We start from the raw sequence: 14869 nt of genomic DNA, 5'->3' as shown, positions 1-14869 counted from the left end.
CCCTCCACAGCACTCCCAGAAAGGAGAGGGGTTATTAGGAGAAAAAGGGTTTAGAAAAAAGGCAAAAAGCTTCCTTTTCCTTTATTTTTTGTGTTCAAACTGGGAGGGACTCCGCTTCCCCTGCCATTTTAATGGTCTCAGTTGAAAGAATCCCTGCCTTTTCTATGGTGTTAGGGGTGTTAATTGACAGGGAGTCCTCATTTTCTGTTATTCCCCAGTCTAAATAGAAGGGGAAAACCTTGACAATGTTTCTTATGGGTTTGAATTAAGGGTAGCCGCCCCCTTTTTATTGTCCTGAGGCCTAAATTGAGGGAGAAGCCCAGCTGTACCCTCCATCTTAAGAGTTTGAACTGAGGGAAAAACCCCTCTTTTTTCATGCCTGGAGAGATTTAAAGAGAGAGAAAAACCCCTCTTTTCCCAGTACTTAAGGAGAATAAATTAAAGGGCAGACACTAATTATTTGCTATTGTATTAGTTTCAGTAGAGGTAACTGCCCCATTTCCTCTGTTTAAGGGGTGCACTGGAAGGAAGCTCTGCTTTTTTTCAGCATTTTAAAACTACATTTCAGGGCCCTTCTTTCTGTGCCATAGGACCAAGTATCTCAGAGCAGGGTGAGCCTGGCATGCACTTACACTGCCTGGGAAGCTTTTATTTTTCTTATTTTTACTTACAATGTAGATAGGCCTAATTAGAGGTCCCAAGGAGACTTAGACAATTTTCTCCACCCAGCTTAGACACACGTGAAGTACTACTTAGTAGCCACTAAGGAATAATTATGTAAGTTAACAGCAAATCACCCAATTTATATAGTTATGCTGCCTAAACAGAAACGTTTATTTCTTACCAGTTTTCTGCCCTTTTGCTCCAAATAGTTGTTGCAAAAAAAGAAAACGCTGTTATTTTTATGAAGAGTTTTCTTCTATAACAAGCCCTTTGCTCCCCATGAAATCAAATCAGAGAAGCCAAACACCTGCAGGCACTCTGAGGGTTTTTATACCCGGTGGGATTCACCCCCTCCCTTTTCCTGGGTGCCATGGGAACGAGAGGCGGGCACCATCAGGGGTAGATTAACCCCAGCCTTTGCTCAGGGCCTTCATTCCTCCTCTGGGATGTGCTGGGATCACAGCTCTCCTCTCATTTCAGGTAAGAGGCTCTTTCAGCTTACTTCAGCTTATTTCTAGCAGGTGTTTCTGGGCATCTGAAGCAACAGAGGCTTTGAAGATCCTGTGAAGAAAACAGCCTGGAATACAGGGAGTATTTAAGTTCATGATTTTGGGTTTTGTGTTTAGGGGTGGTAAAGCGCATATGTAATTTCTGGTTTTGTTCTTATATTGTTTTGTATTTCTTTTAGGAGGAGCGCAGCTTCCAGAGGCTCCAGGTTGTGTCAACTACAACACTTTTTTCAGCAGATTCATTGTGTCACAAGAGGGATCTGCCCAGCGTCCAAGATGATGTTTGAGATTGAGGCTTCAGGTGAGTTGAGGATTGTGACTAGGAGAGGGAGGGTGAGTGGGTATCCAGTTAGGAGTTATTGCTGGGGGGGTGGTTTTGAAGGCAGCAGGGTGAGAAAGGGTGTTTATTTGAGCCCCCCACCCAAGGCCTTTTAGAAGCCGAGCGGAGGCATTCACACATCTTACAGCACACAAGGTCATCCACTGCACTCACAGGAATGCCATTTCACTTTGCCTTTCTCTAACCCAGGTGCCACTCACAATAATGGGCACAGCCTTGGAATCAGGATGAAGCTGGAGCCTGAAGGAGCCAGGCACACTCAGGAGAGGGCAAGTATCTGACTCGCCGGGATTTGGCCCACATAACTCTGTACTCATACTTTGGTTTTGTTTTTCTTTATTGTAGCTGACCGAGAGGCTAACAGGCCATCACGGGGCCCTCCAAGGCAGACTGATTTCAGGAGCAACGTGGATCCACATCACCGATCATCCAAAAGATAAGTCGGGGCCATGGCCTGGAGATGGGACAATGGGAGAGTAGCGGGTTGGGAGTTCCTGGGACAGATTTAAAAATTAGCAGAGGGAAAAGCAAGCTGCTCCAAGGGGCCTCTTCGGACAGCTAAAGGGAGAGGCTCTACTTTTGACGGCAGCTTTCAGGCCGGCAGCGCAGAACAGTTCCGGTCCACGTCGTGTTGTCCGGTGTACCGTGTTACCTAGTGTGTCTTTGGGGTCCCTTTTGCCTTTTCCCCTCGAGACCCTCACCACAAGCATGATGTGTTGTGTTTGTTGTCCCCCTGTTTGTCACGTTCCGTGTCACGGGTGTCTGCACATATTTGTGCCGGAGCTGCTCTGCCCTGCCCTGCCGCATAGCCCGCTGCAAGAGGACAAGTCCCAGGGACTCGCAGTTTGTGGGGCGTTGCCAGACTCTAGATGATATTCCTAGATAGACAGAAGATGTTTGGAGCTGTGAAGTTATCCCGCAGCCCTTTGACCTTTCTCCTCACTTTCTTTCAGACGCAGAAGGATAAAATCCAGGGCCCAAACCATCCACCCATCCCGAGTGAGGAGGCTCCCCCGAGCAGGTCAGTCACCGTTTGTCTCTGCGGGGGGAGTGTAAAGTGTGACTCTGTTACAGCTCTGGTCTTTTCCTTTTTAGGAGGTAAAGCTGGATATCAGCAGTCAAGGTGAGCATTGAGTAGCGTCCAGAAGCAGTTGTTATTGCTCCAGTGTCGCTTTCCACTGCAACTCTGAGCATCTGTTCCTGTTTTTTCATCAGCCTCGGACCGCGGCCCCAGGAGCCGGGCATTCTTAGGAGAACGGTGAGTGGCAGAGTTGTTGGGTTTTGGCCAGTGTGCTGCAGAGATCATGCATTAATATTTGGATTTCTTTCATGTAGCTGACTAAGAAACAACAGGAAGTTGTTGAACAACAGTGCCAGCAGGAACTTCCCAGATGTTGAGGCTGCCTTCTTTTGCACCTGACATGGACCTGCATCCCCAGCTGTGCGAGAGATAAGTAGAGGGGTACAACCCACAGAGGGGAGGAAAGCGGCACGCAGGGTAGGGACCCACCGGGAGGGATTTTTGAGTCTCCTTTGGAGATGGGAGTGTCCATGGAGCGGCCCCTTAGGCCCCATAAAAGCAAAGCCTGACTTTGGATCACAGTGCTGAGGCGCGCAGGGCAGAGCAGTCCCGGTGTGTATCGTGTCACTTGTCTTTTGTGTATTATGTGTGTTCAGAGATGTCATGTCTTTTACCTTAGGCCTTGGAGGGGCCTGTCAGAAACCCTGGCATCATTGTTAGCATCTGTGCTCTCTGCATTCCTTGGCCTGGCACCCAGGCCATAGAACTTTGAACTTGGGAGCTCAGACAGGCATCAGACTCTCTTGTCTCTTTAGAAGCATCCGGTCAGGTGTCTTTTCAGGTCTTGTTCTGAGCTGTGCGGACAGCTGTGCCCCGCCAGGATCCATTATGGCGGACTAGGACTGGAAAGAACGTGAGGGCAGGCAGAGGCTTCTGGCCGTAGGATTCTCGGGCATCCATCTTTGCAGTTCTTGGAATAAATCATTCAGTTAGCATCTTCTTCCTCCAGGATTCTCTGAGCCTCATCAGCTCACCATTGGTCTCCCCTCGGTCATCTCCTTTTGCATTCTCTCAGTCCTCGCAGCCATTTTCCGTGCCAGATTTCTGTCCGTGTTGTGTCCCCGTTGTCTGTCATGTCCTGTCCTGTGTCACGGGTGTCTGCACACACATTTGTGCCGGAGCTGCTCTGCCCTGCCACATAGCCTGGTGCAATATGAGAAGTCCTGGGGAATTGAAGTTTGTAATGTGGGCTGTAGTTGGACTGTAGATGCTATTCCTAGATTGACCTGAGGTGTTTGCAGTTTTTGAGTTATCCTGCAGGTTTTTGACATATGTTCTAACTCTCTTTCAGGTGCAGATGCATTGCCTCCATGGCAGAGCCCCCATCCTGGGTGAGGGGGTTCCCACAAGCAGGTCAGTCACCATTTGTCTCTGCAGGGGGAGTGTCAAGGGTGACCCTGTTTCAGCGCTGTTTTTTTGTCTTTATTTTTAGGAAGTAAATCTGGATCCCAGCAGTCAAGTTCAGGAGAGCAAGGTGATCAGTAGCCTTTCTTGTTGTTAAGGTCTCAATTCCTGGGGCAAGTCTAAGTCTCCATTCTCGTTTTTGTGCCTTAGGCCATCCACTCAGAGCATGCCAGGCTCCCATCCCCAGCGGCCGATGGACCGGGTTTGCCGCTCTCATGGGCCCTGTGTGCCGGGTCAGGAACCGCCGAGGAGCTGCGGTGAGTCGGGGAAGTAGGGAGGAGGAGCGAGGGTCCCCTCAGGTTTCAGCCATGCCAAATCACCTCATCTCCTCTTAACCCAGGCACCCCCTGTGACCCCCTCGGTCTCCGAGCGTGCCCGAAGCGTGCGGCCCGAGCAGCCGAGCGTTCTTAGGAGCAGGGTGAGTAGCAGACTTGTGGGGTTTTGGCCGAGGGGCTGCCAAGATCGGGCACTGATGTTTGGTTTTCTTTAATACAGCTGTCTAAGAGACACCAGCCCGGTGCCAGCAGGACCTTCCCAGCTGACGAGGCGGCCTTTCTTCGCACCCGAGACCGGCATCCCCAGCAGTGCGAGAGAGAAGTAGAGGGCCACGACCCACAGAGGGGATGAAAGCAGGGGGCTGGTTTGGGAATTACTGGGAGGGGTTTTTGAGTCCACTGTGGTGATAGGTGCTGTCCATGGAGCAGCCCCTTAGGCCCCATAGAAGCAAAGCCTGACTTTTCATCACAGCGCTGAGGCGCGCAGGGCAGAGCAGTCCCGGTGTGTATTGTGTCACTTGTCTTTTGTGTATTATGTGTTGTTTGGATATGTCATGTCTTTTACCTTAGGCCTTGGAGGGGCCTGTCAGAAACCCTGGCATCATTGTTAGCATCTGCGATCTCTGCATTCCTTGGCCTGGCACCAATGCCATAGAACTTTTGCCTCAGGAGCTCAGACAGGCATCAGACTGTCTTGTCTCTTTAGAAGCATCCGGTCAGGTGTCTTTTCAGGTCTTGTTCTGAGCTGTATGGACAGCTGTGCCCCGCCAGGATCCATTATGGCGGACTAGGACTTGAAAGAACGTGAGGGCAGGCAGAGGCTTCTGGCTGTAGGATTCTCGGGCATCCATCTTTGCAGTTATTGGAATAAATCATTTGGTTAGCATCTTGTTCCTCCAGGTTTCTCTGAGCCTCATCAGCTCACCATCGGTCTCCCCTCGGTCATCTCCTTTTGCATTCTCTCAGTCCTCGCAGCCATTTTCCTTGCCAGGGGATTTCTGTCTGTGTTGTGTCCCCGTTGTCTGTCACGTCCTGTCTGTCCTGTGTCACGGGTGTGTGCACACACATTTGTGCCGGAGCTGCTCTGCCCTGCCGCGTAGCCTGGTGCAATATGAGAAGTCCTGGGGAATTGAAGTTTGTAATGTGGGCTGTCCTTGGACTCTAGATGCTATTCCTATATTGACCTGAGGTGTTTGCAGCTTTTGAGATTTTCTGCAGGTGTTTGACATATGTTCTAACTTTCTTTCAGATGCAGATGCATTGCATCCATGGCGGAGCCCCCATCCTGGGTGAGGGGGTTCCCACAAGCAGGTCAGTCACCATTTGTCTCTGCAGGGGGAGTGTCAAGGGTGACCCTGTTTCAGCGCTGTTTTTTGTCTTTATTTTTAGGAAGTAAATCTGGATCCCAGCAGTCAAGTTCAGGAGAGCAAGGTGATCAGTAGCATTTCTTGTTTCTGAGGTCTCAATTCCTGGGGCACGTCTAAGTCTCCATTCTCGTTTTTGTGCCTTAGGCCATCCACTCGGAGCACGCCAGGCTCCCATCCCCAGCGGCCAATGGACCGGGTTTGCTGCCCTTGCGAGCCCTGAGTTCTGGGTCAGGAACTGATGAGGAGTTGTGGTGAGTAGGGGAAGTAGGGAGGAGGAGCGAGGGTCCCCTCAGGTTTCAGCCGTGCCAAATCACCTCATCTCCTCTCAACCCAGGCATCCCCTGTGACGACGGCCTCGGTCTCCGAGCGTGCCCGAAGCTTGCGGCCTGAGCAGCCGAGCGTTCTTAGGAGCAGGGTGAGTAGCAGACTTGTGGGGTTGTGGCCGATGGGCTGCCAAGATCGGGCACTGATGTTTGGTTTTCTTTAATACAGCTGTGTGAGAGACACCAGCCCGGTGCCAGCAGGACCTTCCCAGCTGACGAGGTGGCCTTTCTTCGCACCCGAGACCGGCATCCCCAGCAGTGCGAGAGATAAGTAGAGGGCCACGACCCACAGAGGGGATGAAAGCAGGGGGCTGGTTTGGGAATTACTGGGAGGGGTTTTTGAGTCTCCTTTGGAGATGGGCGTGTCCATGAAGTGGCCCCTTAGGCCCCATAAAAGCAAAGCCTGACTTTTCATCACAGCGCTGAGGCGCGCAGGGCAGAGCAGTCCCGGTGTGTATTGTGTCACTTGTCTTTTGTGTATTATGTGTATTTGGATGTGTCATGTCCTTTACCTTAGGCCTTGGAGGGGCCTGTCAGAAACCCTGGCATCATTGTTAGCATCTGCGATCTCTGCATTCCTCGGCCTGGCACCCAGGCCATAGAACTTTGAACTTGGGAGCTCAGACAGGCATCAGACTCTCTTGTCTCTTTAGAAGCATCCGGTCAGGTGTCTTTTCAGGTCTTGTTCTGAGCTGTATGGACAGCTATGTCCCGCCAGGATCCATTATGGCGGACTAGGACTGGAAAGAATGTGAGGGCAGGCAGGGGCTTCTGGCCGTAGGATTCTCGGGCATCCATCTTTGCAGTTCTTGGAATAAATCATTCGGTTAGCATCTTCTTCCTCCAGGTTTCTCTGAGCCTCATCAGCTCACCATCGGTCTCCCCTCGCTCATCTCCTTTGGCATCTTCTCAGTCCTTGCAGTCATTTTCCTTGCCCAGAGATTTCTGTCCGTGTTGTGTCCCCGTTGTCTGTCACGTCCTGTCCTGTGTCACGGGTGTGTGCACACACATTTGTGCCGGAGCTGCTCTGCCCTGCCGCATAGCCTGGTGCAATAGGAGAAGTCCCGGGGACTTGAAGTTTGTAATGTGGGGTGTAGTTGGACTCTAGATGGACACAAGATATTTGGAGCTCTTAAGTTATCCTGCAACAGTTTGACTCTTGTCCTAACTTTGTTTTCAGATTCAGGTGGATTAAATCTGTGCCAGAGGGCCCGATCCCGGGTGAGTGGTTTCCCCCGAGCAGGTGAGGCACCATTTGTCTCTGCAGCAGAAGTGTACGTGGTGACTCTGTGACAGCTCTGTTGTTTGTCTTTCTTTTTAGGAAGGAAATCTGGGTATCAGCAGTCAAGGTGAGCAGTGGAGAGAAGTAGCTGTTATTGCTCAGGTCTCAGTTTCTGGTGCAGCTCTAAGTTTCCATTCTCTTTTTTGTGGTTTAGGCAATCCACTCGGAGCCTGCCAAGCCCCCGTCACCAGCCGGCCGATGCACCGGGTTCCCTGCACGTGCGAGCCCTGTGGATGCGTTACAGGACCAGGTGAGGAAGCCCTGAACTCTGCTATTTCAAGGTGCCATCCAGGTGGCCTGCCCAGGAGTTGTGGTGAGTCGGGGAAGTAGGGAGGAGGAGCGAGGGTCCGCTCAGGTTTCAGCGATGCCAAATCACCTCATCTTCTCTTACCCCAGGCTTACCCCGTGACAATGGCATCAGCCTCGGAGCGCAGCCGAAGGGTGCGGCCCCAGGAGCCGGGCATTCTTGGGAAAACGGTGAGTGGCAGAATTGTTGGGTTTGGCCAGTGTGCTGCAGAGATTGTGCATTGATATTTGGATTTCTTTCATGTAGCTGACTAAGAAACAACAGGGAGTTGTTGAACAACAGTGCCAGCAGGAACTTCCCAGATGTTGAGGCTGCCTTCTTTTGCACCTGACACGGACCTGCATCCCCAGCTGTGCGAGAGATAAGTAGAAGGCCACGACCCACAGAGGGGATGAAAGCGGGGCGCAGGGTAGGGACCCACCGGGAGGGGTTTTTGAGTCCCCTTTGGAGATGGGGGGATGTCCATGAAGCGACCCCTTAGGCCCCATAGAAGCAAAGCCTGACTTTGGGTCCCAGTGCTGAGGTGCGCAGGGCAGAGCAGTCCCGGTGTGTATCGTGTCACTTGTCTTTTGTGTATTATGTGTTGTTTGGATATGTCATGTCTTTTACCTTAGCCCTATGAGGGGCTTGTCAGAGACCCTGGCATCATTGTTAGCATCTGTGATCTCTGCATTCCTCGGCCTGGCACCCAGGCCATAGAACTTTAGGCTCAGGAGCTCAGACAGGCATCAGACTCTCTTGTCTCTTTAGAAGCATCCGGTCAGGTGTCTTTTCAGGTCTTGTTCTTAGCTGTATGGACAGCTGTGCCCCGCCAGGATCCATTATGGCGGACTAGGACTGGAAAGAACGTGAGGGCAGGCAGAGGCTTCTGGCCGTAGGATTCTCGGGCATCCATCTTTGCAGTTCTTGGAATAAATCATTCGCTTAGCATCTTCTTCCTCCAGGGTTCTCTGAGCCTCATCAGCTCACCATCGGTCTCACCTTGGTCATCTCCTTTTGCATTCTCTCAGTCCTTGCAGCCATTTTCCGTGCCAGGAGATTTCTGTCCGTGTTGTGTCCCCGTTGTCTGTCACGTCCTGTCCTGTGTCACGGGTGTCTGCACACACATTTGTGCCGGAGCTGCTCTGCCCTGCCCCATAGCCTGGTGCAATAGGAGAAGTCCCGGGGACTTGAAGTTTGTAATGTGGGGTGTAGTTGCACTCTAGGTGGGATTTGTAGCTGGACACAAGATATCTGGAGCTCTTAAGTTATCCTGCAGCTCTTTGACTTTTGTCCTAACTTTCTTTCAGATGCAGAAGGATAAAATCCAGGGCAGAGCCCCCCATCCCAGATGCGGGGTTTCCCCCGAGCAGGTGAGTCCATGTTTCTCTCTGCAGAGGAAGCATAAATGGTGCCCGTTACAGCATTGTTCTTTGTCTCTCTTTTTAGGAGGTCAAGGCCGAGAGCAGTAGTCAAGGCCGAGTGGGCGAGGTGAGCATTGAGTAGCGTACAGAAGCAGTTGTTATTGCTGATGTCTCAGTTTTGGGGCAGCTCTAAGCATCTCCTATTTTTTTTTTTATTTTAGGTGATCCACTTGCCATTTATCCTGGCCGAGCACGCCTATGCCAGGTGGGTCAGAGCTTAAGGTATCGGTGTGGCATCCTTGTCAGATTTGGGAGGTTGTGTTTTCACAGTGTCTCAGCATGCTTTTCTGCTTTGTTTCATTGCAGGTGCTGTTGCTGCCCTAGGCACGCCAAGGAACAGAGGAGGGCAGGTGAGTCGGGGTTTCGGCAGGCTGACCCATAGGTGAGCGTCACACAGCAGCACGCTAAGCGTGTACCTTTTCTTTTCGCAGGTATCTTCCGGGCAGCCTCCAGAGCGAAATCAAGATTTGAGGTGAGCCGGGGCAGTGGTGCGGAGGAGTCCCGGGGATTACTGTTGTTGAGGGCAATAGTCAGGTTTTCTGTTTTGTCTCAGGTACCCTGAGGAGGCTCGTAGCCAAAGCTTGGAAACGGCAGCACCGAAGCACACACAGAGAGCATCTCCACGTCCGACCGAGGATGGATTTCGTCCGCTCCTCTTCCAAAAGCTAAGTGTCGGGGCCAGTGGCTGGGAGAAGGGGAATAGCCTTTACTCTCACAGGAGGCAATCTGATGTCAGCTTAGGGGACAGGTCTGTAGCGGGGTGGGCTCTCTGGAAGTAAAGGGAGAGGGTTTCCCCTCAGCCTCGCCAGAGGCTTTGCCGGGCAGGGCAGTTCCGACCCATCTCCACATTTTCGCGTACTTCGCGTCGTCCGCCTCCCCCGACTCGACGTCGTCATGGACCTTTCTCCCGAGGAGCTCGCCTTCGCGTCCAGAGCCACGGCCACGGTCACCCGGCAGTCGGCTTCCTTCTCTAGGCTCGCCGAGCCTCTCGAGCATCCTCTTAACTACTTCGGCACTAACTTCTTTTGACGAGTTCCATTTCATCATCATCATAGGGCATTCATCATCATAGGTGCCATCGTCATAGGGCTCCCTTTCCTTTGGCATCATCAGCCTCTGGCTCATCTTGCGCTAGGAATCTCAGGTCCCTACGGGGACAGTGCCAGGCAGTTGTCACTCGTCTCTGTGTTATGTCATCTGTGTCTGTGTTATGTTGTCCGTGTTATGTTGTCCATGTCTGTGTTATGTAGTCTGTGTCCATTGTCTTACGTGTCACAGGCCTTTGTCACGTCTCAACGCTTTATCGGCACTATTCTGTGCCACATTGCCCATATTCTACTCACGTTCCTTTCCGGATATCCCTTATTCCGGCAGCTGTACATTTTGACTCTTTGAGACTGGAGTGTCTCAAAGGGACAAGATGTTCTCATCCATCTTCCTTCTCACTACCGGCTTTGGTAGTGCCTTTTTCTCCATGCCATTCTCTTGGACTTCCTGAGGGAGCGTCTTACACCCTCCTCACGTGACTGCAGCAGTTCTATAGGTTCCATTTTCTCAAAGGGTACAGGGCTCAAGAATTAGTATCTTCCAGAGAGCTGTCTCAAGTCCTGGCTTATACTGTATGTACTTACATTGTTTGTACCTATGCTGGTTTATACTGTATGTACTTACATTGCGTTTACCTATGTTGGCTTACACTGTATGTACTTATACTGTATGTACTTACATTGTGTGTACCTATGCTGGCTTATATTGTATGGACTTACACTCCATGTACACTTGCACTGTATGCATCTGCTTTTATTGTGTGTACTCATGTTGTACCACTTATGGTCGGAGCTGCCCTGCCCTGGCACGTAGTCACAGTTAGGTAGAAGAGTTATAAAGACTTTACTGTTCATCTGTCTTTTATGGGGTTTTGGATAGAAAATTTATCGGTCAGAGTGCGGACAAGTCCTAGCTGTCAGCCACTCGTTGACCGCTTCCTGTCGTCTCACAGGTCCCCGAGACTACTGATTTCCCCAGAATCTACCATTTGACGTCAAGGAGCAGCAGCCAGAAGAAGCGTGGAAGCGCTCTCTTCAGCGTCTCGAGTAAGGGCCGCAGGGAACGTTTAAATGGGAGGAGTGCATGAGCGTGTGTGAGAGCATGTGTCTGTGTCTGTGTCTGTCTGTCTGCTCGTCTCTGCGTGCGTGAGCCTGTGTGTGAGAGCACGTGCCTGTGTCTGTCTGTGTCTGCTCGTCTCTGCGTGTGTGAGCGCATGCTGACTGGATTTAACCTTGTGTGTGTGACTGTTGCTTTTCAGGTTTTTCAACTCATTTGTAAATTTAGAGTAAAAAATCCCCAGCCGGGTTTACCCCCCCACCCGCCCCCCCCCCCCCCCGGCTGGTTTTTTTTTTCTTTTTTTTTTCCCCCTGGCTGGGTTTTTTTTCCCCGGTCCTGGTCGGTCTGTGAGGCGACATTCATCGCCAAAGTTTGGGCGTGGACCGTCCAGGCACCGGGGTTTTTGTCAGGCAGGAGGAATTTTTGGTGGCTCCTGGCAACCATGTTCCCGAGGAGCAAGGATTGCTGGGGTGTAATTTAGCAGTTGTGATGAGAGGGATGGTGAGTTTGTGTGTCATGTGAAGGGGGTGTTAATGGTAGATGAGTGTTGTTTTCTGTGTGCTTTTGTTGTTTTGGGTTTCCTGTAACAATAAATCCACATGTAATGGAAATAGAAAAAGGTTATCATCTTGTGTTAATATGTGTGGTGTGTTGTATTGCTCTGTATTGCAGGGTGAACTTTCTCCTCCTTGCTGTGACACCTGGGCTGGCAGGGATGACACAGTGACCTCGGCCGGCCGATGCTGCCTGTGCCATCACCTGGCACTGACGTGTTTGATGAAAATCCTTTCGCTGGGATTTTTCTCCTGAGAAGCCTCAGAACAGAAATGGAACCAATAAACAATCTGCTGGCTGTGGAGTGTGGGCTGGAGATGGTTTAGCAACAGGGGCATCTTGGGTTGGTCTCCTGTGCGTTGTTTCTACTTGATGACCAATCATGGTCCAGCTGTGTCAGGGCTGTGAGCAGTCCCAGGTATTTATTATTCATTCCTTTCCAGCTTTCTGATGTCTCCTTGCTCTTTTAGTGTAGTTCTAATATCTCATTTTCTTTTAATATAATAGAGATCATACAATAATATTTCAGCCTTCTGAAAGGGGGAGTCAAGATTCTCATCTCCTCCCTTGTCCTGGAGGACCCTCAAACACCACCACAATCAGCGGCCGAGCGGGTTTGTGCGAGCCTCTCAGTAACCCTCGGCCAGTCCCGAGTCGGCAGCCCTGACACGGCCGACAGCGGGGAGACACCCGAGGGTACTGAGGGCACCTGGGCTGGGGGCAGACACTCTCTGTGCCCCGAGGGTACTGAGGGCACCTGGGCTGGGGGGAGACACTCTCTGTGCCCCGAGGGTACTGAGGGCACCTGGGCTGGGGGCAGACACTCTCTGTGCCCTGAGGGTAATGAGGGCACCTGGGCTGGGGGCAGACACCCTCTGTGCCCTGAGGGTACTGAGGGCACCTGGGCTGGTCGCTTTTGCAGCAGAAGAGACACCAGAGACAGCGGTAGAAGATAAAGGGCCGACTCTTAGCAGGGGTTAATGCAAGGTTTTATTAGGAGTCCCAAAGGAGCTCCTGCACCTCGGGGCCTCCTGCCGAGAGCCCCCCGGGAGATGTGCCAAGGTTACATTTAAAGGGAGATGGAAACCGAAGGTAGATAACATCCTACCAACCATTAAGTGACCCTAAGGGATGGATGCTGGGGGATGGACATACAGGACAGCGTACGGGGCAAGGCTTGGGGGGCTGACTCCCAGCCTCTGGCTGATCACTCGACGATTTGGACCGAAACTTCTGGATGGAGGGGATGGGAGGCTGAGTGATTGACAGAGAGCCAGGGTGGGGGTTTGGGGATGATCTCATCCTGGGAGAGGGATAACACAGGTAAAGGGAGGAGGGTACAGTTTGGGATAAACCATTTGGGAAAAATATGGGGATACAAAACAAAATGACTTCAAAGTATTACAAAGTATAAAAATGCACTACAGCAGGTTTGGGCAGCACCAAATAAAATGTAATAAAATGCTTTAAAAATAGAAAAATTAAAAATAAAAATAAATAAAATAACAAAATTAATTAAAAACAAATAAAAAAAACCCCAAACCTGTAAAGTGCTGTAAAGTGCCGTACAAGTTCCATAAAATTGTACGGCACTTTACAGTGCCGTAATGCAAGACCCTCAAACACCACCACAATCACCACCTTAAATTGGTCTGAAAAACACCAAATAAAATAAAATAAAAAGCTTTAAAAATAGAAAAATATAAAAATTAAATAAAAAACAAAATTAAAAAAATAAATGCTTTAAAAATAGAAAAATTAGAAATAAAAATAAAATTAAAAAAATAAAATGCTTTAAAAAGAGAAAAATTAAAAATAAAAATTAAATTAAAAATAAATTTTAAAAAATGCTTTAAAAATAGAAAAATTAAAAATAAAAATTTAATACAAAACAAAATTAAAAAAAATAAATGCTTTAAAAATAGAAAAATTAAATATAAAAATTAAATAAAAAATTAATAAAATTAAAAGGTTTAAAAATAGAAAAATTAATAATAGAAATAAAAAATAAAGTAAAAAATAAAAAAAAGGTTTCAAAATATAAAATTAAAAATAAAAATTAAATAAAAAATAAAATTAAACAATAAAAAAGCTTTGAAAATAGAAAAATTGAAAATAAAAATAAAAAAGAAATAAAATTAAAAAATAAGTCCTTTAAAAATAAAAAAATTAAGAATAAAAATAAATAAAAAATAAAATTTAAAAATCAAAAACTTTAAAAATAGAAAATTTAAAAAGTAAAAATTAAATAAAAAACAAAATTAAAAAATAACTGCTTTAAAAATAGAAAAAATAAATATAACATAAAATAAAAAACAAAATTAAAAAATAAATGCTTTAAAAATACAAAAATTAAAAATAGAAAAATAAAAAACAAAATTAAGAAAATAAATGCTTTAAAAATAGAAAACTTAAAAAAAAGCTTTAAAAAAAGAAAAATTAAAAATAAAAACAAAAAAAAATATTTAAAAAGCTTTAAAAATAGAAAAGTTAAAAATTAATAAAAAAAATTTAAAAATCAAATAAATGCTTTTAAAATAGAAAAATTAAAAATAAGCATTCAAAAAAAAGCAAAATTAAAAAATATAATAAATGCTTTAAAAATAAAAAAAATTAAATATAAAAATTAAATAAAAATAAATAAAATAAAAAGCTTTAAAAATAGAAAAATTAAAAAAAAAATTAAAAAAGTTTAAAAAGAGAAAAATTAAAAAAAAATTAAAAATAAATTTTAAAAAATAAAAACCTTTAATAATAGAAAACTTAAAAATTAAATATAAATATTTAAAAAATAAAATAAATGCTTTAAAAATAAAAAAAAATTAAAAAAACAAAAAGGTTTAAAAATAGGAAAATTAAAAATAAAAATAAATAAAAAATAAAATTAAAAAAATAAAAAGCCTTAAAAATAGAATAATAAAAATTAAATAAAAAACAAAATTAAAAAAATAAAAAGCTTTGAAAAAAGAAAAATTAAATTTAAAAAAATTTAAAAAATCATATAAAAAGCTTTAAAAATAGGAAAATTAAAAATAAAAACAAATAAAATTAAAAAAAAGAAAAAGCTTTAAAAATAGAAAAATTAAAAAAAAATTAATTAAAAATACATGAAAAACAAAATAAAAACTTTAAAGTGCTGTAAAGTGCCGTAAAATTTCCATAAAACTGTCGTAAACGGTGCCGTAAAGCGCGACTGTCGTAAAACTGTCGTAAAAGGTGCCGTAAAGCGCGACTGTCGTAAAAGGTGCCGTAAAGTG

At 46.8% G+C, this 14869-nt stretch overlaps 2 protein-coding genes across 3 annotated transcripts in view; both read left to right on the top strand.

Annotated features, from left to right (window-relative positions):
* Positions 1-3340: 3340 nt before the first annotated feature.
* Positions 3341-5120, top strand: LOC143696456 (uncharacterized). Its single transcript, XM_077192761.1, has 5 exons — positions 3341-3946; positions 4026-4067; positions 4148-4254; positions 4338-4415; positions 4493-5120. Exons 1-5 carry the CDS (start codon positions 3904-3906, stop codon positions 4622-4624), a joined length of 402 nt encoding a protein of 133 aa, XP_077048876.1. The 5' UTR covers positions 3341-3903; the 3' UTR covers positions 4625-5120.
* A 9-nt stretch (positions 5121-5129) lies between these two features.
* The window catches only part of LOC143696457 (uncharacterized), a 34421-nt gene continuing 24681 nt past the window's right edge, over positions 5130-14869 (top strand). The window contains exons 1-16 of one of the 2 annotated variants that reach the window (XR_013185918.1): positions 5139-5583; positions 5662-5703; positions 5784-5890; positions 5974-6054; positions 6132-7205; positions 7284-7311; positions 7399-7494; positions 7641-7721; positions 7798-7960; positions 8841-8903; positions 8980-9021; positions 9116-9159; positions 9261-9304; positions 9386-9426; positions 9508-11047; positions 11730-12162. Coding sequence is in view for 1 of the 2 variants with exons in the window: in XM_077192763.1 (XP_077048878.1) it covers positions 7943-7960; positions 8841-8903; positions 8980-9021; positions 9116-9159 (167 nt within the window). In the remaining variant the exon portion in view is untranslated. Of the gene's footprint in view, positions 5584-5661; positions 5704-5783; positions 5891-5973; positions 6055-6131; positions 7206-7283; positions 7312-7398; positions 7495-7640; positions 7722-7797; positions 7961-8840; positions 8904-8979; positions 9022-9115; positions 9160-9260; positions 9305-9385; positions 9427-9507; positions 11048-11729; positions 12163-14869 lie in introns of those variants that run through there. The other variant, XM_077192763.1, reaches the window with a different exon arrangement.

Source organism: Agelaius phoeniceus, chromosome 35, assembly GCF_051311805.1.
Source record: "Agelaius phoeniceus isolate bAgePho1 chromosome 35, bAgePho1.hap1, whole genome shotgun sequence".
Taxonomy (NCBI): Eukaryota; Metazoa; Chordata; class Aves; order Passeriformes; family Icteridae; genus Agelaius; species Agelaius phoeniceus.
This window is presented reverse-complemented; position numbering and strand designations above follow the sequence as displayed.